Below are 18826 nucleotides of genomic sequence, written 5' to 3'. Positions count from 1 at the left end.
TACCGGACCCTTGCTGTCGTGATGATTGCATGCCTCTGCCTTGTAGCCCGCGCCTGTCGCTTTTTCTTGGATGGGCTTTGACGCGCAGTTTTCCTAGAGTTCACGACCAGCTCAGCTCGTCATCGTATAGCCACACCGCGTCCTCGCCATGTTTATGCTCCGAAACCGTGAGTGCCGCTTTGTTTGCTTGCTTCTTGCTCTCACCTACGCATGCCCCTCCCCCGCCGTTGCTGCGACGACACTAACTTTGTAACACCAGTGGGTAAACTTGTCTTTGGTGATAATTCCAAGGAAACCATCGTCGAAATCCCCCAGGGCCAACTTTATCTTGTTCGGCCTCGCTCTGTCAAGGGCTATTCGGAGCTTATCTTCAAAGACGCCGCTGCCACCATCCGCCGCACGGGACAAGAGTTCCAGTACCAGCTCGTTGTCCAGCGCGCATACGAGGAGGGTGAAGAGGACCTGCTTGCCGAGGAGGACGAGGACGCAGCGTTAGATGCGCTAGCTGGAGACAAGGACGAGAAAACTTTCCTGCTTGACGAGGACCTCCGCTTGCGCGACGACGTACGCTCCACCGGCGAGAAGATCTTTGCCTGGCGCGACCTGAGTGGAGACGTTGACGACCTCTGGGAGTTTGTCTGCGATCCTTCAGTCAAACCAGAAACTGCTGCCCTCTTTGAGCGTGTTGCCCTGCAGTGCCAGTACGAGAGAAAGTTCAGGCGGAGTCACGAACACGCGACTGAAGACGACCTTGCTGCACTCGCCTACTACGAAGAGCCCATTCCTGACGCAAGCCCTCTTGCTAGCCCTACGAGCTCAACCACCTTCGTCCGACCGATCGAGCCCCCAACCACCGAAGACCTCTTCCCTAACACTACAAAGGAAAACATGAAGAAAAAGGTTGCTGGCAAGGCCGCTGTTCTGGAGCAGGAAGATGCCACCGCCGCTCCACCATCTGCCGCGCAGCCACAGGCTCTCGAAACCTTGGTTGAGGGCGATGCCGAGCTTCACCTCTTTGATTTCCCCTCGGGCACGTTCATTAGACAGGATCCCAAGGTCAATGTTACTGTGACGGAGATCGGCGACTGGAACTACTGGTTACACATTGTTGGTGAGGAGCGGGAGTGGCTTGGACAGCCCATTGTGGAGGATATCAACCCGGTTTTCAACTATGAATACAAGTCGTTCATCTTCAATCACTACCTAGAAGACGGCTCTGCATACTCATGGCTTCTAAAATTCAACGAACAAGAAGAACTCGAGAATGTACAGCAGGGTGTCATGCAAGCACTTTGGGAGCACTTGAACAAGATGAAATGGGGCAAAGCAAAGGACACTGATCGCGAGTACGTTCTGGAAGCATTCCAGGATTTGACCATGGAGGATGTTCCAGAAGAGGAGGAGGAGGAGGTAGAAGAGGAAGAATATGAAGAGGAAGAGGAAGATACCAACGACCAGCGTAGTGAACACTACGACTTAGACGAGTCTGAGGACGACGTCGAGACTCGCCCCAAGGACGGAGACGAGAATTCACAGTTGGCTGTAGGCTACAAGCATGACAGGTCGTTCGTTGTGCGAGGCGACAAGATAGGTGTTTTCAAGCACACTCCCGACAATCAGCTGCAATTCTCCACCACTATTTCAAACATCAAAACTCCAAAGGGCAAGGCTTTTAATCCCCACAAGGTCATGCTTCATCAGCAGGATCGGGATATGATTCTGCAAAATTTGGAGAACCCGAACAACCTCTACCGGATGGACCTTGAGACTGGCACTGTTGTGGACGAATGGAAGGTGCACGACGACATTCCGGTCAAGGTCTTTGCACCAGAAAACGTATGTATAATCATGATTTTCAAACATTGCATCGTGAACTAACAGCATACAGAAATTCGCTCAAATGAGTGGCGAGCAAACCTTCTTGGGTCTTTCCGACAACGCCCTCTACCGTGTAGACCCTCGCTTGGCTGGCAACAAGCTTGTTGATGATCAGCTGAAACAATACGCCACCAAGAATGCGTTCTCTGCGGCCGCGACTACCGCCAAGGGTCACATTGCTGTAGCGTCAGAGAAGGGAGATATCCGTCTGTTTGACAGGCTTGGTATCAACGCAAAGACTCTTATACCCGCGTTAGGAGATCCAATTATTGGCATGGATGTCTCTGCAGATGGTCGTTGGGTACTCGCTACTACACGAACCTACCTTCTTCTCATCGATGCGCTTCAGAAAGGCGGCAAGAACGACGGCAAACTTGGTTTTGAAAAGTCATTCGCTAAAGATGATAAACCACAACCCCGACGTCTCGCACTCACACCCGCACACGTCGCCCAATTCCAGCATGAAACCAAACTTCCAATATCCTTCACCACTGCACGCTTCAACACGGGTCTTGACGAAAAAGAAACCACCATCATCACGGCTACTGGTCCCTTTATCGTTACCTGGAGCCTCAAGAAGGTTCTTGCCAATCGCAAGGATCCGTACAACATTAAGCGCTACTCTGAAGAGGTGAAGGCCGACAACTTTAAGTTCGGCTCCGATAAGAATTTGATCGTTGCACTACCAAACGAGGTTGATATGGTTGCGAAGAGGGCACTGCAGCGACCAACGAGGGAGAGTATCGCAACACCAAGTCGTGTTGGGGCTGCAAGGAGGAGTGGAGTGCGAGGAAGCTATCTCGGTCGCAATGACATTGTCAACAGTCCTTATTGAGTTCTGTGACAGGGTGCAAGGTACATCACCTTCCGTGGAAAAGATTGGGAATGGTGTTGGTGAGGATTCCCACCAGCATAGGCCGTGGGCGTTGGCGTTGTGTTACCTTTCCTTCTCCCTGTTTCTAAGCTACGCGGACCGCGCTGCCGATGAACTGGACTACATTGCGATTCCTTTCCCCTTACAAAGATATTGGAGTTAGGTCTACTAGAGACGATATAGTGATTCCCATGTCCCACACGTACCTCTATTATCCTTCCAATGGATAGATTGAGGTCAATGAAGTTGTCGAGATGGACATGCTCTTTGCCCAAGCCCCATCACGACAGATAGGCAGATAAGCCGGTTTGATAAACATGTAGCAGGGGTACCAGGGGAATGACGTGCTTTCAGCGTAGCCTCACCTGTTTCTTTTGTCAGATATTGCACCATTGCCCACGTGCCTGAAAACCAACATGTCGCAAAAATGGCACAATACAACGTTACAGGAAAGCCCAAATACAGTAGTTTAGCCCAAACCAATCACAACATGCACAAAATAGCTTACTCGTCGACCCCGGGGAGTCTTGGCGGGTACCTCGATTCAACCTCGGCACATGGACAAAACATCTCCACATCATACCGCCCCAACTTTCCCTTGCCCCCAACCTCGCTCCATAAGACGTTAACCCCGGACCTTGTTCTCCCCTCCGTGCCTTCTTCGTTATTCCCACCAGCTCCCACGAAAACGCGCACATTCACGTATATATATATATATAAACGTTACCAGCTTATCAGTACCATAATCCCTAACCTCTCGCCCTCGCGACCGATTTAACCCGAGAACGCGCACGTACACGCACACGCGCGCATACACAAGAAATCACGATGTCTGAATCCCTGACTACGAAGCAAGTTGCCGAGCACAACACGGTGGAGACGGGCTTGTACATTATCATCGATGGGGATGTGTATAAGATGGATGAGTTTGTCGAAGAGCATCCTGGTGGTTCTAAGATTCTGAAGAGGGTGGGTGGGAAGGATGCTAGTAAGCAGTTTTGGAAGGTATGTTTTTACGTATCACTCTTTTTTTTTCTTTCCGGGGGGGGGGAGGGAGAGAGAGAGAGAGAAGGGAGAAGGAGTGGAGGTGTGGACGCTTTTGGTTTTTGGAGAGAGAGAGAGGAAAGCTAACAGGGAGATAATAGTACCATAATGAGCATGTGCTGAAGAAGTATGCGCCTAAGCTTAAGATTGGGAGTGTGAAGGAGGAGGCTAAGTTATAAGTTGTGAGATGTGCAAATATGAAATTTGGAGTGTTTTTTTTTCGTATTACGCTTTTCTTTGTGCTGTGTCGATGAGGTTTTGCGCGCGTGTCATGATGTGAAGTGCAAAGTGCCATGTATATGTAACTACTTGACAAAAGATCAATAAACTACAAATTACAAAATTTCGGTCCACCCCATCTTCTAGGTTCTAGGTACGTTAAGATTGGTATAATGCTTTCTTCCCCCTCTCTCCCTCATTCTCTCCTTCTTTCTCTCTCTCTCTCTCTCTCTCTACCACCGCTAATAATAAACAATAAGACTTCGCACGCAAAACATATAAATGCCGTGGGTATCGTGATTGTGAGAAAGGAAAAAAGGAAATGCCTCCAACAAAACAAAAAAAGAAAGAAACCGACCCAGAAAAAGGAAAAGAAGATATACGCCTTGCTCCATCTCGATTTTGCTGTAAATAGCAAAAAAAAGATAAGAAAAGAACAAGGCGAGAGCAATGGTACACCGAGCACTCCTTCATCGCTGCGTTAGAGAAAGAAGAGCAGATAGTAACAGCGCACTCGTAGGAGAGAACTGTATGCAACTCCCTCATCGTCATCATCATCGTACCGCCTCACACCCAAAAAAAGCGCCTAAAAGCACGTCCACCTCTTCCTAATCCCCGGTCTCGATCCCGGTCTCGGCACAGGACTAGTCCTCGGTCTCACACCTTGATGCTGTTTCTCTTTCATCGCCTGTAAATCGTATTCTGTCTCTTCGCCCTCATCTTCGTCGTACTCTTCATCATTGCTGATGCGATAGCGCCGCACCGACCCAGCATCTTCGTCTGTCTTGGTGTAGAATTTTTCTTGAGGACCGGAAACGCATCTGGGGGTTATTCTACGGAGGAAACCGCGGAGGCCGCTGTTTGCTTTGTCGATTCTTTGGTATTCGCGTTGGCGCGTGCAGGGGGATGTCCAGTGCATGGTTGTGTTTGTTTTTTTGGCGGCAGCAGCAGTGGTGGTGGTGGCGTCGTCATGGAGAGGGGCGGGCTCGGTGATGGGGCGATGGTGGTGGTTGTGCGCGTCGGATTCTTGGACGACGCGCAGAGTGTCGGTGCTGAAGCGCGTGGTGCTGGTGTTGCTGGGGAAGCCGAACGCGTCGCCGTGGGAGAGCGTGGGGGAAGGGAGGCCAGAGTTGGTTTGGTAGGAGGGGTTGGAAAAGATGCTGCAGCTGCGGAAGTGGAGGGCTAGCACGTCGTCGATGTCGGCTGTGGGTGGGGTTTGGAAGCTTTTGACGCGGTAGTGGCGCGCTGGTCGCGAAGGGTCGACTATGGTGCAAGAGGTACGCCTAGACGAGGGTTTGGAGCCATGACCGCGGCTTTTGGATCGGTTGGTTGAGTTCTCGGATGAGGTTGTGGATTGCTGGCGTAGAGGTCTTGAGCGCTGCTCTGATACGGGTCGGCGGGTTTCCATATTCGCGACTTGGACAGAAGACGAGGATGGCTCGAGAGCCGATTTCTTAGACCTCCGTTGGTGGATAGATGTCGTGTTGTTCCTGTGAAGTAGCACTGGTTTTTCGCTGGCCATGTTTGAATGTTGAGATCCAGCGAATCCACTATCTATTCGGACCATTGTCGATCCATGTAAGAGGACGGCTTAGAAGTAGCAGGAAAAAAAAGGCCGTGACGTAGATGTGGGATATATTGATCGTTAAGATGCCGTTAATATCGACTTAGTCGTTGATAATCTCGGATGCTCGTCTGCATTGGTAGTTAGTATCCAAATCAGGCAAGTTCTGTGCTCAAGGGGTAAAGACGCCCATACCAGCAGCCAGTGCCAACACGCGATGTGAAACAGAGAGAATATTGATAGCGAACGCAAAACGGATGAAAAACCTCACTCATAGACAGGCGCAGGTGAGAGAGAAGGAAAAAAAGAGAAGTAGAGGCGGAGAGCAGAAGAGGAAGAGGCCGAAGTCGCAAACGAGGATATGCGAACACCAAGTAGTTTGTTGGGGCCCAGTCAAGTGACGCGGTAGTATGCGCGACTCGCCTGGAAAACTATTGGAATCAACCGACACAATCAGGTAGAACAGGCGAGGAGGCGGCTACGACTAAGTATATAGAGAAGCGGCTCCGAACGACCAAAACGTAAACGTGAGCCGTTGGTTGGCTGGTCCAGACCCGTACCTAGTAGGATTGCAGCGGCGACCGAACGGCCTTTGCAACAAAGCGTTTTCCGCGGCTGCTGAGCCGAGCGCGTGGGCGGGCTGTAGCGAGGGAGAAGAAAAAAAAGAGGTCCCAGTTCACCGCCTCACAAGATTGGTTTGATCGTGCGCGGGGACAAGGTATTTGAAAGCAGACTTAGTGGAGCGATATGAGAAATAAAACTGGGGAAGGGGATTTGAGGTTAGCTTCCGTGCGTCTTGAGACAGAGCATGACAGGTGCACTAAATATGTCACAGACGAGGTCGCACGCAATCGTAGAAAGAGAGTTTAAACAAAGGATCTGGGGTGGGTGTGTCTCTCTCTCACTTTCGGCCAGTATGATGACGATGTCATTGGGCCTGACATGTGAAAAGTGTATGTGTGGGTGGGTGGGTGTGAGAGAGGCAGATAACGACAACGAGGCGGATTCATAGGCTGGCTGTGGCTGACCTTGTGACAGGTTGGGGTAAGAGATGTGCGGTCCCAAAGGATATCAAGTGGCAAGGAGCAGCAGCCTCGTGTACTGACTAGAGCCACACTAGACAGGCCGGCTGGAAGTCTGCATGGACGGCGGGAAGGACCGAATCAAACAAGAGAGCGACACACCAGTCATCGCGAAGCCAAGATGCACGCGCCCGACTCAAGCAACTTACCTGGCGCGGACAAGGTTGATGGGCGAAGGGCAAGGCTACCAGTAGTAGCGTTACGCATGGCACACGCGTAGTTGATGGTGGTGGAGGGGGGAGGGAGGAAGGGAGGGAGGGGCCGTAAGGGTCGTGACACAAGGACCAAATCCCACGTTGGCGGGACGGCGGTTGCATGTGTGCTGTGCATGGGTCTAAAGATATACTTACATATGTACCTTTTTTCTCTCTCTCCCTGCTGGAGATTTGCCGCCAGGTGGCTATCAAGTGCGGTGGAAACGCGGCCCGCCGTCTTACTGCTTACAGGCCCCTCTCCGCTGCAACCAGTCGTATAAAAAAAAGCGCCAAGGGGGGGAATAAGAAGAGGGCGCCAACAGGGCCCCGCCAATACAGCAGACATGGCGCAGGGACTTGCGCCAATGATCATGTCATGCGGCGTGGACATTACCAGCAGCCAACACCCACGCCCCCCAAGATTGCCGGCACGGCTTACTTGACTTGGCTAGCAGTAGTTGCATGCAGTCTTCTGGGAGATCGGCTTCGCACGTGCGCTTCTCACGAACCCGTCGTCGACTCCACAGGCACACACCGCGCAGGTTGGTCTACCAAAGAGCGGTATGATTTGGCACCTGTTTCGTTGCTGACTCGCCCTCATGATGGCCGTTGCTCAATAAAACACAACTTCAACACAGACACATTGTTTAAACTTTCCTTCTCTCTCCCCCGCCGTTTCTCACCGTAACGCTTGGTTCGTGCATCGTTCTACGTTGATAATGACCGTGTTAATGCCTTTGGCCCCCTTGTTCACTGGATCTCGTGGTAAAACGCCTCAATCATGCTGGCAACCTGTTCAAACGCTTCGAGACAATGCCAATGCCCGATCCCCTGTAGAATCTCCAGCTTCTTCTCGCTGCTGCCAATCTCGTCGAACATTTTCTTGCAACCCTCCAGCGGCGCGCTTTTATCTTCTTCGCCTGCGAGGATAAGGACAGGCACGCCGATGTCGCCGTACTGAGGCACCTTTGCATTGATGATGACTCGGCAGTTGGATACGTAACCAGCTGGGTCCTGTGACAACAGCAACTCGCGGATCATCGCTTTGGCAAGCGGGGAAGCTTTGCTCCCTACTGCCGCTTGCGGGATGCTATCTGCCATAGGCTGCATGCCCTCTTTTTCCACAGTCGCAATCCGTTTCTCGAAAATAGGTCCTACTCCCGGGTTGGGATAGACGGGGCCGATAAGGATGGCTGCAACAATGCGGTCACTACGCTCAGCAGCAAGGTGCGCGCCCACGATACCATAGCAGAAGTTAGCTCATCATCTCTTCTTTCTTTTCTTAAAAAACCCCCCAGAAATGCTTGATTGTGCTGGACACAAATGGGAAAACATACCCTCCCATGCTATGCCCCACAAACACGGCTTTGTCCACCTTCAGGGCATCCAAAACGCCGACAACATCCTCGCCCAGCGTGTCAATGCTTTGCTCGACATAGGTATACGGCGAGCGCCCAGCGCCCGTGTTATCAAAGGTTATGCAGCGGAATCCGCTTCTAACCAGCTTCTGGCATACTGCATAGTAGTAGTTCTGCGACGAGCCCAGACCATGCATGAAGATTAGTGTCTCCCGCGTCTTTCTATTTGTCGGCGACAGATCAGCATAGTGAATCCGCTTGTATTCAAGATGAAGAAATGGCATCGTAGCTTTTGGTGTATATACATGTATTTGTATGTGATAGGCGCAGGTTTAAGAAACGTGTTTGGTTTATTTCCAGCACTCGGCCGAAGCCGCAAAAAAGCGGGATGATCCCTTGACGTCATTTTTCTGGGACTGATGATAGGCATCGATAAGGGGTCTACGCAACGACTTCTGCTCATGCAAAGTCAAACTCCACATATCGGATTTGGTGATATATCGAAGAAAAAAAGCCACTCAAAGGGCTCCTCAGCCTCGAAATAGGACAATAGTTCCCTCGGAATATGTATGTCACATGACTGAGCACAAAGCTTTACTTTCACAATTGCATACTTTTTTGGATCTGCACCTACCCCCTATCTCCCTTAACTTTTGTGATTTTCACATTGCACTATTAGCCCAGCAACCCAACTAGACACATATGTACTCAAAGAGAAGAGAAAAAAGAACGCTTAACAAAATAAATCTTTTATAGATTTCAACCCGCATTCTGGACAGTCAACCCGTCGGCGACGTCAGCCGATACATCTCCTTCAGCGCCTCCATACACCTATCCCCAAGCGCCGATTCATTCAGCACCTTGGGATCATGCAGTAGTGTCCATATGAGCTGCGCTAGCCCCTCTCTCGTCGTAGCCTCCTTGAGCGCATCCCGTCCTTCGTCCGCGCCCTCGTTCAGCGTCTGTGACACGCTCTTCGCCCGTGAGCGTCTTCGCCGGAAAGCAAAGATGCTCCGAGTCATGCCCTGGCCTGCGTCGCCGCTTACGTCCCAGAGTGCCACGCGGTTGATGAAGTGCTTCATTGCTTTTTCTTCAAACTGCCCTTTGCGGGGTGCGATGGCGGCATCGAATTCTGGGTCTTCGGGATAGGATTTTGGGTCCCAGAGTCGGAGGAGGTAGCGGAAGGCTCGAATTTCTGCGTCTTGGACGGGTAGGCTGTTGAGGTCGAGGGTGAAGGGGTCGTTGGATAGGATGGAGGAAGACGACGACGTTGGCCGTCCGCTTGTGGTGCTGGTGGGTGTGGAGACTTGCTCTTGCTCGTACTTGAGATCGAGAGCTTGGTGTGTGTCGATGATTCGGTGGAGGGCTACCCTCTGGTTCTGAGGCACGGCATCGGTGCCCTGGAAGACACGTGGGTATTCCCTTAGCGAGTGTTCAACGGGTGCGGAGAAGGAGCGTGAGGAGACGCTGCTCCCGCTTCGGTTGTTGCTGAGGAAGTGTGGTCGCTTGGAGTGTGAGATGGTGGCCATGGTTGGCAATGTGATGTGTGGTCGCTCTCGTAAAGTGGTGGATCTAGACGTATACCATTAAGGGAAAGCACAACACCTGTTCACTATATAAACAATTGGCAAGGCACGTCAGGCAGAAGTAAGTAAAGGGAGTCAACAGTTGGACAGATCAACAAGAATGAGGAAGAAGGAAAGAAGGAAAGAAACACCAGCAGCAAAAAGCCAGTCAGCAGACGGCTGGCAGGCATGCCGACTATCCAGTAATTGAGCAGCGCACAAGCCGGCAGCCGAGCGTGACGCAATCTCCTATTCGGATATGCAGTGAGCTGTTCACAGATTATTCCCTCATGGACGGCCTTTTTAGCACGGCCGTGATGTGTCGCGGAACCCCAGCCGTTTATGCGCTTGATTGGCAACTGAGCCACTGCGCCGTTTGAGCCACGTTCTCATGAGCCACTTCTGACACGCTGTGTGGTTGAGTGACTGCGCCGCACGCTTCCGGATGATGCGGGTCTGCAAACGACCGTGGTGGAGTCGGCGACACGCTCGGGCAGCGCTTTGGTCCTGCCGCTAACCCGCCTTGGTCGGCTATTCGGCCACCGCAGCGAGTCGCTGAGGGCGGAGCGTATGGACAACCAACATACGCTGACACGTTAGTATGCACCTTACCTCTTCTCGCTAATCCCTACAGTGCGTAATAAACCTAAACCCGAGCGCCCTGAACTATTCCCTTGCTGTGGACACGCTGAGACGGTAAATCAAATCTTCGTCGCATCACTCATTGCTGGAAAAACACTACGCTCTTCTTAATGATTATACCTCTATATAGTATAGCTCTTACCTTCTACCGCAGCTTACCGCAGTACATCATCCTGTACTAGCGGGCCCACATACATCAATTGTGCCATGTATGCGGTGAGGACATGCACCTAATCTGGCCCCCTTCATCCTTATGCACATGACCTATAGCCAGCTAAACATGTAACATGCACATGTATCAAGTTATATATATATCGTATATGTACACATTGATATCGAAAATACTTAAGTCATCTAGACCGCCCTGTCCATGATGCGCTTGGAACGCCTCTTTTGCGAACCCGGCTTCTCGGTGCACTAAACGCCTTGCAATGCAGCTTATAACCAGCGTCCAGACCTCGTAAAGAACATGACCACCCTGGTGCGACCAACATGTCCCCTTGCGGCACCCCTCCACAACACAACAAACTTTATCATGATGGTGGAACAGGCTCCGTCTTCCCGTTTGGAAGTATGTGCTGAGTAGTCGACATACGCACTCCCAATGGCCGGTCCGCCTTCTTTGCTTCTATCGCTGCGCTCTGGACATCCGCCTCCTTCTGGACATCCTTGTTTCCACTCGTGACGTTGGGTAGTGTCTGGGCCTCCTTCAGCGCGTCGTTGACCATCTTCTTCGCCTCGATTGCCAAATTCGGTATTTCCTCAGACTCCTTGTTCTTGTTCAAGTACGACTCGAGCAGCGCCTTGAGAGTCTGCGCGCGCACAGGCTTTGCCAGGTAGTTGTTCATGCCGCTTGCGATACCTGTACCAGATTCTTAGTCTACCGGAACAAGCTTAACCGAGCGCAGCACTTACACTTTTCACGGTCACCTTGTATGGCTGAAGCCGTCATAGCAATGATGAGAACGTTTCTTATCTCAGGATTGGGATGCTTCCGGATGAGTTTGGTAGCTGCGCGTTATTAGTACATGCAAATTGAATGCACAGTAGAGAAGAGTCATCATACCTTCGTAACCATCACAATGCGGCATTTGCACATCCATGAGGACCAGATGGAATGGTCGTCCATTCTCAGATGCACGCTCCAGAGCATCTATTGTCTTGAAGCCGTCCAAATATGCATCGCATTTGAACCCAAGTTTTTGCACAAAGCTGATGGCGATACGCTGGTTGATCAGATTGTCCTCTGCAATACAGACCCGTAGGTCTCGTCTTGGAACAGTAGACAGGTCAATGCAAGCACCTGAAGTATGTTCGTGACCATTGTTCTCCTGGCTAGAAAACCTGGCCATAGGATCTGGTTCTCTGCTCCTCTGCTGCTGATCCCCTGCACGTGCTTTTGGCACCTTCTTGAAACGTAGCGAGAAAGTGACAGTTGTTCCTTTGCCTGGCTGGCTATCGAGGCGTACTGTTCCATGCATGACATTCTCTATGAGAGCTTTGCAGATACTGAGGCCAAGACCTGTGCCGCCATAGCTTCTGGCAGAGCTAGATTCAATCTGCGAGAAGGGAAGGAACAATTTTTGCTTCTGCTCGTCTGGAATGCCGATTCCAGTATCAATGACGCTGCAAGTCACATCTGCCCACTCGCTGGTCTCTTGATCAACGACTGCACGAACCGTGACCGACCCTCTTGGCGTGAACTTGTAGCTATTGGATAGTAGGTTCATAAGAATTTGATGAAGCCGGACAGGGTCACCCATGACAAGCATTTCCGGATCTAGTTCCAGCTGTTCAATTGTCTTGAGGCCTCGCTCAGCATTTGTGTACGCAAGCGCACGAACAACCTCGGCAATGGTCTCATTGAGCGAAATCGGCATCTCCATGACGTTCATCTTGCCAGCCTCGAGTTTGGAATAGTCAAGCAGATCGTTGATGATCGAAAGCAGCGTATCAGCACAGACACGAATCGAGTCTGCATATCCTGATTGCTCTCCGTTGAGAGGCGACGCCTTCAACAGTTCCGACATGCCAATGACTCCATTCAGGGGTGTGCGCAGTTCATGCGAAACATTGGCTAAAAAGAGACTCTTGGCCTTTGCTGCTTCCTCCTTCAATTTCATGTTACGAATGGCATTTGCTTCGGCCTCTTTCGCTTTAATCTCTGCAGCTCGTGCCTGCGCCAAGGCCCGTTTCTGCATCTCCAGCATTGCCTCGTTACTTGCAGAAACCCTCTCAACCTCCTTGAAGAGTAGCGCATTCGCCAGAGAGATGGATATCTGGTTGACCAGCAATCGAAGGACTTGTGTGTTTCGTTCGGTGAACGAGTTTGGCGGACCTTCGACATAAATCGAACCCAAGAGATGGTCACTGTGTACGATAGGGATACAAATAACTGCTTTACCTTCGGGGTTGCGTCGTAGGTACGAGTCTGAGACGTTGGAGAAACGGTCGTCTTCTAGCAGGTTCTGAACAAAGACGGTCTCCCTAAAGCGCAACGTGTAGAGTGTCACCTGTCTAGCGACCACATCGTCCACAGTGTCCAAAGGCTGACTGGCAGGGAATGATGTAACACCCGAACTGAACCCACTGTCATTGTCGGGCTCGTTGGTAGCTACGCATGCGATAGACCACTCAATCTGTGGGTCCTCGACGACAATGCCACAAAGTGTTCCTCCAGTGGATTCCAAGAGAATCGAACTCATCTTGGCCATGAGTTTATCTACCACTAGCTCACTCGAAAGAACCTGACTTGACTCAAGGATAGAGGAAAGATCTAACATGTCGAGACCAACAGCCGATAGGCCATTCTGCAGACCCTGAGCGGACTCTTGGCGACGGGTGCCCTCTGGGACAATCCAGTTCTGCGTCCGATCAACAGCCGTTTCAGTCCCCAGGTCATTCTGTTCGAGCCGGAAGGCTGTGTTGTTTGTTTCAGTGATCGAAGTCTGGACACCAACGTCCTGAGCAGTAAATGGAGCACTGCGACCGAGAAGAGCATTGTGCTTGCTCGCGAAGTGATTCGCCTTTCCAAATGCTGACATTCTTCTATATGTCGAGAGACAGTCCTTGATCGTATGACGGGCTGCCCTATGAGCTTTTTTCCGTATGAGAAACTCGGAATATAACTCGAGAGCAAATGCTTCGTCTAGTGTGAAGTTGTAAGTCTCGCTATGATCCATGGCACCTTCGTAATTTTGCAGCGCAGATGTATAGTCGAGACTGCTCTCTGCTACAAGGGCATTGAGAATATGCCTCCAGCCTCGGTAGTTGGCATCAGTAATTGTACAGCACACATCGAGCAGCTTCAGTGTATCTTGGACATGGCGAAGCATTTCGTCTTTGCGAGCGTTCTGGGGGTCCGCTCTGAGAACGGCCATATATGCCACTGACAAATAATACCGCACCGAGTAGTTTGACCGTTCACACCACATGCTGCTTATCATGGGCAGTAATAGCTCACCAAGAGCAATAGCCTCCGGATTGAAACCGAAGAGCACCAATACTGGAAGTTTCATAGCAAGGTATATCGACTTTGGCCGCTTCGGATTGCTTGCTGTCTTTTCAAGGAAGCTGATGTACTCTGCTTCATTGTGTTCGTGATCGGAGAAGATCGATGATGCGTCGTTTGTGTCCGTCTTTCCTTGAAGAGCTCGCGCGTATTGGCGGCTGGCTATCAGAAACACACCTCCTCTTAAGTCTTTTCCCCAATTTTTCATGTCTAGAGGTGTTTCCTCGATCCAAGCCTCTAATTCAGCGACGTCATGAGAAGCCATGATTTTGAAATAAGCCCGAACACCAACATTCAAGAGCGTGAGAATACGATCGCCCGCAGTCAGAGAAGCCTGTAAAGCGTCCTCCAGAAAAGGAATCAAATCGCCAAGTGGCCCTTCCAAGTGGCCAAGAAACAAAGGCTGTAGAGTCTGGGCTCTGCCTAAGGTGTAGTAATCTTCGGGGAACATCTGGAAAATCCGCTTTGCTATATCGCCCATATCCACAGCAAACTGTACCATGTTGAATCGGCCACCAGCAATGCTGCCAAGGTGTACGTACGCAAGCGCTACCTGTGATATGATGCCTCGGTCAAGGTGCACTTGGATTAACATTAGTGTTGCTTGATAGAACAGTAAGCTGTTTGACCAGAACGCCGCACTAAGGAGCTCAACAAATACAGGCCCAATGGTCATCAGAACGCGGTCGTTTGTTAGCGATTGGGACGCAAGCAGTTCGTTCTTGTCAGTCGTTTGAAGCATGCTGTAGAGCTTTTGGAACTGTGCATCACAGGCTTCCCACGTAGTGGGAGGTATAGGATACCCAAGCATAGATAGACAATTCTTCAAAGCCTGAAGTGCTCTGCAGATAGTGATATTGTTAGCGTACAACTCAAGAAAGATATGACAGTCGTTTCTGTAAGGAGGGAAGGTGGAATTACGTACCCCAAACTATCGCCACGAACGGCAAAGACACGGGATTGAAGGATGAACGAGCTGGCCTTGTCACATGGGTTTTTCGCATGTTGAAATGTAGTCTCGATCAGACTAAGGGCTTCGTCATACATGCCCTGGTGCCAATAGCACTCGGCTGAACGAACAAAAAGTTGCAAAGTCTCCTGATATGAAACATCTGGTTTGCTTTCATCCCATGGATCATCTTGCAACAGCTTGAGGCCGTGTGCAAAGTAGTAGATACCTGTTGATCTCGCGCCGGACTCACATGCCGTCTCTCCTGCCTGATAGAGCATGTCACGAAATGGAGCCCGTATTGGTTCCTTGGACTTGATCAACTCTGCAGCAAGACAGATGTGGCGGCTCTGCATATATAAAGCCTTTGAACTCAATTCTGGGTCGTCCAGGTACTCCTTTCCGGAGATGATCATTCTGGCGATAATAAAGTGCATCAGTTGAGTGTCCCACTCTTTGTCCAACGAGTTGGAGGCTGCGGCCAGGTATCTGTCATGACTGAATCTGAACCGAGAGTCTTGTTCCGCAGGCATCAGCACATAGGCTTTGAGTACTTCATTGAGTGCTGTGACGGCACATTCGTTCTTGTCGAAGAGCGGCAGTCTAGCCCCAGGGGGTTCGTGGCCTGTCCGCTTCAAGAGTTTCTTCAGAAGCTCGAAAGAGAATGTACCGCCCAAGAGCGAAGCCCACGCAAGGAGTTTTCTGCTCTCATGGGGCAGATCCGTCAGGCGTCGGGCAATGAAATCTGTCGTAACCGCAGATCCATAGTCCGGGGATTCGAAGACTTCAAAGACTTTATCTAAGTCGAAAACCCAATTGTTCTCTCGCCATTCATAGAAGACACATCGTTTCCTATAGCATGTGTCTAGTATTTCTCGTATGTAGAATAGGTTCCCTCTAGACTTTTCCTGAATGACAGCCACCAGGGGAAGTATGTACTGATGATCTCGATGGAGAGTTTCCGCCACGTACTCGGCAGTTTGAACTTCGGTGAAGGGTAGCAGCTGGACCTTTGTAGCATTTCGAAGAAGGGGAACGAGCTCCCGCGGCAAAGTCTCTTCATCGGTGTAAGTCAGCATCAAAACAAGGGGTATTTTGGCCTGGACGATGTGGTGTATGAGCTCCGCGCTTTCTGGATCGGCGTTTTGGACATCTTCCAGACTCCAAGTACAGAGCTTGTGCATTGCAAGAAGCCGCAGAACGTCAATAAAGACATTCATGAACCGTGACGATTTGGAGGCGCCTCCACTTCGTAGCCAAGCCTCAGCGGTATGCCCAGCACCTCCACAATGGACGGCAGGAGAGGATGCACGACGATCCTTGAGAAAATCTATGTCCTTTTGCTGGGGTGTTTTGAGCCCGTTGTTTGTGTTTAAGAGCCACTCGGGTAGATCAAGATAACTCCGCAGGACCATCCAAACGCCGCTGTTCTTGAGATAGTGGCGTAATCGTTGGTGAAATTCGGTTGTGACATCCGCTTCTGAAAATATCTGTCTGAAAAATGAGGACATGAGTCTGAGGATTGGATCGAAAGGCGCCCTCTTATCGGGGTCGAATTTGGCCATTGCAAAGTAACCCGTACTCCGCGCAGTGCTCTGTATGCTCTGCACTAAGCGGGACTTGCCCAGCCCAGTAGCTCCGCCAATTGCTATTACCTACAATGATATATTAGTACATATTGATTGGTGATTTGAAAAGGCGGGTAGCATTTTGATCCTCGACATACCTGCTACAGGTTAGTGCTGGTTCAGGAAGAGGATGATAGAATTTCACTTGCCTCGCAGCGAGCCTTGCGCCTTAGTCTCCGTGTACTTGCTAAAGTCCGCAGACCATCGTTGGATTGGTGTGAGCGAGAATGGAGTGCTGAGTTCTCAATGCTATTGTTAGACCGCCCTCTATGGGTGAATTGCAGCTGGGGTCGATTTTCCATACTACCGTCAGCTGTAGACGTTTCTGATTGTGTGATGCTGTCTTGGGACCCTTGTTGTATCGATCGAGCCGCCTCCATGAAAACAGGCCCGTCTGCCGAGACGCTGTTCATCCTGCTTTCGGAACCTCTCGAACTGGTACTCTCTGAGATGAGATCATCAAATTGCAGATCCAGTCGCTGATCTGAATAAGACGATCCTGAACTCATGCTCTGCAGGTTTTTGACACCGTTGCGGCGGTGCCTCGCTACTCGCTCAATCACATCGACTATTGTCTTCCGTTCTTTTTCGCGCCCAATCAACTTGAGTGGAAGATTAAAGAAGCAGCTGATGTCCTTTGAGCCAACCTGGAATGCCTTCAATCTCTCAACATCGCCTTCGCAGAGCAGCTCGCGTATACGAACGAGGTCGTGCTTGAGTCCCGAGGTAGAGTGGTACCTGTCTTCAATACTTCGTTGCGTCATTCGCTGGATGACTTCAGAGAGAGCTTCGGGGATGTCCAGACGTATGGAAGAGACAGGAGGGATGCGCTTGCTAATGACGTTTTGCATTACATCGAGAGCAGTGCTTCCGTCAAAGGGAGTATGTCCGCAGAGCATTGTGTAGAAGAGGATGCCAAGGCTGTAGATATCTGTTCGGGTATCCGGCTCGGCAGGCATGCGGCCCGTCTGTTCGGGAGAGATGAAAGCCAGCTTTAACTCAACCCCGGTTTCCTTGGATAACGCACTCCAGCCAGCACTTGTCAGGCCATTTTCAAACGAACGTGCCCCGCTTCCAAAATTCTGTTCAAGTTCAGCAGGTTTTTCTTGCAGCGAACGCACTAGAAACTACTTACAATCATTTTGACCACGCCTGATTCTGCGAAGTGGAAAGCGTCGCCACGGATTTCGCCATGCACAATCTCATGGCCGTGGTGCAGTATTTCCAGACACTCTACTGATCCAACGGCGAAATCGAGAAAAATCAGGAGGGGTACACCATGATTGGACAGAAGAGCATCTAATTGGGGCGGGTTGCTGCCGTTGATGTTTTTGTGACAGTTGTACCAATTTGGCCCAAAATCAACCAATTCCTTGAGGAAGTTTGGGCCTGGAGCTTCGAATATGCTGGCAACCAGCTGATTTTCTCCATGTCTTGCAGGCAGGCGCACAAATTCTATGGGACGGACAAAGTGTCTGCCCTCAGGATCCGACTCTTTGACAACCAGCTTGGAGAGGTGGAATTCGCGTTCCAGTCGCAGAGTGTGCTGGGACACGCGGCACACAACAGCACGGCCATCGGGAGCAAGGGCTTTGGCGGTGGTTTGTGTATGGTGTGTTTGAACAGTGGAGGCGCTCGCCTCTGAGCCGGAGCTGCGGTGGCTGCGGTGGAAAGCTGGGCGGGTGGCGCCCGGTGAATGCGAGGTGGTGGATGAGGTGATGTCGCTCCTTCCCCTCGAGAGCGGGCGCTCCTGGCGCGGGGGTGTCCGCTCGTAACCAAAGAAATGCCAATTGTCATAAGACTGCACGTGATTAGCGCACTTGCTGCGACGGGCGAGGTGTTGGTGGTGGAGGAGGTCGGGCACTGACCGAATGGAAAGGCTCAATCTCCGAGTCCCAGACGTAGTTGGGGAGCTCCTGCAGGCGCGCAAGAATATGGGCAAAGCGCGCTGCCCGGCCGGTGGCTTGGCTGGGCGACATGGTGTGGGTGTGGTTGTTGGGGCCCGCGACGGGCCTAAGGCATGCTCTTGGTGGGATGGAGGAGCGGGTTTGGGCGGAGCGGGCGCGGTGGCAGGGTGGCAGGCGGATGGATCACGCAGTCACTTGGGGTGCGACTGCCATGGCGAGGGCGCAATTAGGAACGAGGGTCGGGGTGGCAAGAGAGGGGGGGCGGTGGATTCTATCGTCGTTGAACGAGCAGCCGTGCTGTGTGAGAGCAGGACTCCAACGCGTGCTTACTGATGGCCCATCAGCCACAACACATGGGCGCGGTCCGCAACAGCAGCCTTGCGCCTGGCCTCGTCCGCTGGTTCGCTGCTT

The 18826-nt window shown here is 51.3% G+C and overlaps 7 protein-coding genes across 7 annotated transcripts; 3 read left to right on the top strand and 4 right to left on the bottom strand.

Moving 5' to 3' along the window:
* Positions 1-148: 148 nt before the first annotated feature.
* COCCADRAFT_22499 (uncharacterized protein) lies at positions 149-2713 on the top strand (the record flags this gene model as incomplete). Its single annotated transcript, XM_007709501.1, has 3 exons — positions 149-167; positions 260-1836; positions 1889-2713. The coding sequence occupies 3 exons, from the start codon at positions 149-151 to the stop codon at positions 2711-2713; spliced, it is 2421 nt and encodes an 806-aa protein (XP_007707691.1).
* Positions 2714-3580: 867 nt separating this feature from the next.
* On the top strand, positions 3581-3975 carry COCCADRAFT_1183 (uncharacterized protein; the record flags this gene model as incomplete). The annotated part of the gene is made up of 2 exons (XM_007709479.1): positions 3581-3757; positions 3898-3975. 2 exons carry the CDS (start codon positions 3581-3583, stop codon positions 3973-3975), a joined length of 255 nt encoding a protein of 84 aa, XP_007707669.1.
* A 626-nt stretch (positions 3976-4601) lies between these two features.
* COCCADRAFT_84303 (uncharacterized protein) lies at positions 4602-5582 on the bottom strand (the record flags this gene model as incomplete). The annotated part of the gene is made up of 1 exon (XM_007709544.1): positions 4602-5582. One exon carries the CDS (start codon positions 5580-5582, stop codon positions 4602-4604), a length of 981 nt encoding a protein of 326 aa, XP_007707734.1.
* A 1394-nt stretch (positions 5583-6976) lies between these two features.
* On the top strand, positions 6977-7543 carry COCCADRAFT_84239 (uncharacterized protein; the record flags this gene model as incomplete). Its single annotated transcript, XM_007709543.1, has 1 exon — positions 6977-7543. One exon carries the CDS (start codon positions 6977-6979, stop codon positions 7541-7543), a length of 567 nt encoding a protein of 188 aa, XP_007707733.1.
* Positions 7544-7605: 62 nt separating this feature from the next.
* On the bottom strand, positions 7606-8497 carry COCCADRAFT_84228 (uncharacterized protein; the record flags this gene model as incomplete). Its single annotated transcript, XM_007709542.1, has 2 exons — positions 7606-8065; positions 8193-8497. The coding sequence occupies 2 exons, from the start codon at positions 8495-8497 to the stop codon at positions 7606-7608; spliced, it is 765 nt and encodes a 254-aa protein (XP_007707732.1).
* A 495-nt stretch (positions 8498-8992) lies between these two features.
* COCCADRAFT_84174 (uncharacterized protein) lies at positions 8993-9742 on the bottom strand (the record flags this gene model as incomplete). Its single annotated transcript, XM_007709541.1, has 1 exon — positions 8993-9742. One exon carries the CDS (start codon positions 9740-9742, stop codon positions 8993-8995), a length of 750 nt encoding a protein of 249 aa, XP_007707731.1.
* Positions 9743-10953: 1211 nt separating this feature from the next.
* On the bottom strand, positions 10954-18487 carry COCCADRAFT_84198 (uncharacterized protein; the record flags this gene model as incomplete). The annotated part of the gene is made up of 7 exons (XM_007709540.1): positions 10954-11282; positions 11336-11431; positions 11487-14773; positions 14857-16528; positions 16654-17590; positions 17644-18309; positions 18377-18487. The coding sequence occupies 7 exons, from the start codon at positions 18485-18487 to the stop codon at positions 10954-10956; spliced, it is 7098 nt and encodes a 2365-aa protein (XP_007707730.1).
* Positions 18488-18826: the final 339 nt, after the last annotated feature.

This window comes from Bipolaris zeicola (genome assembly GCF_000523435.1).
Source record: "Bipolaris zeicola 26-R-13 unplaced genomic scaffold scaffold_9, whole genome shotgun sequence".
Classification (NCBI taxonomy): domain Eukaryota; kingdom Fungi; phylum Ascomycota; class Dothideomycetes; order Pleosporales; family Pleosporaceae; genus Bipolaris; species Bipolaris zeicola.
This window is presented reverse-complemented; position numbering and strand designations above follow the sequence as displayed.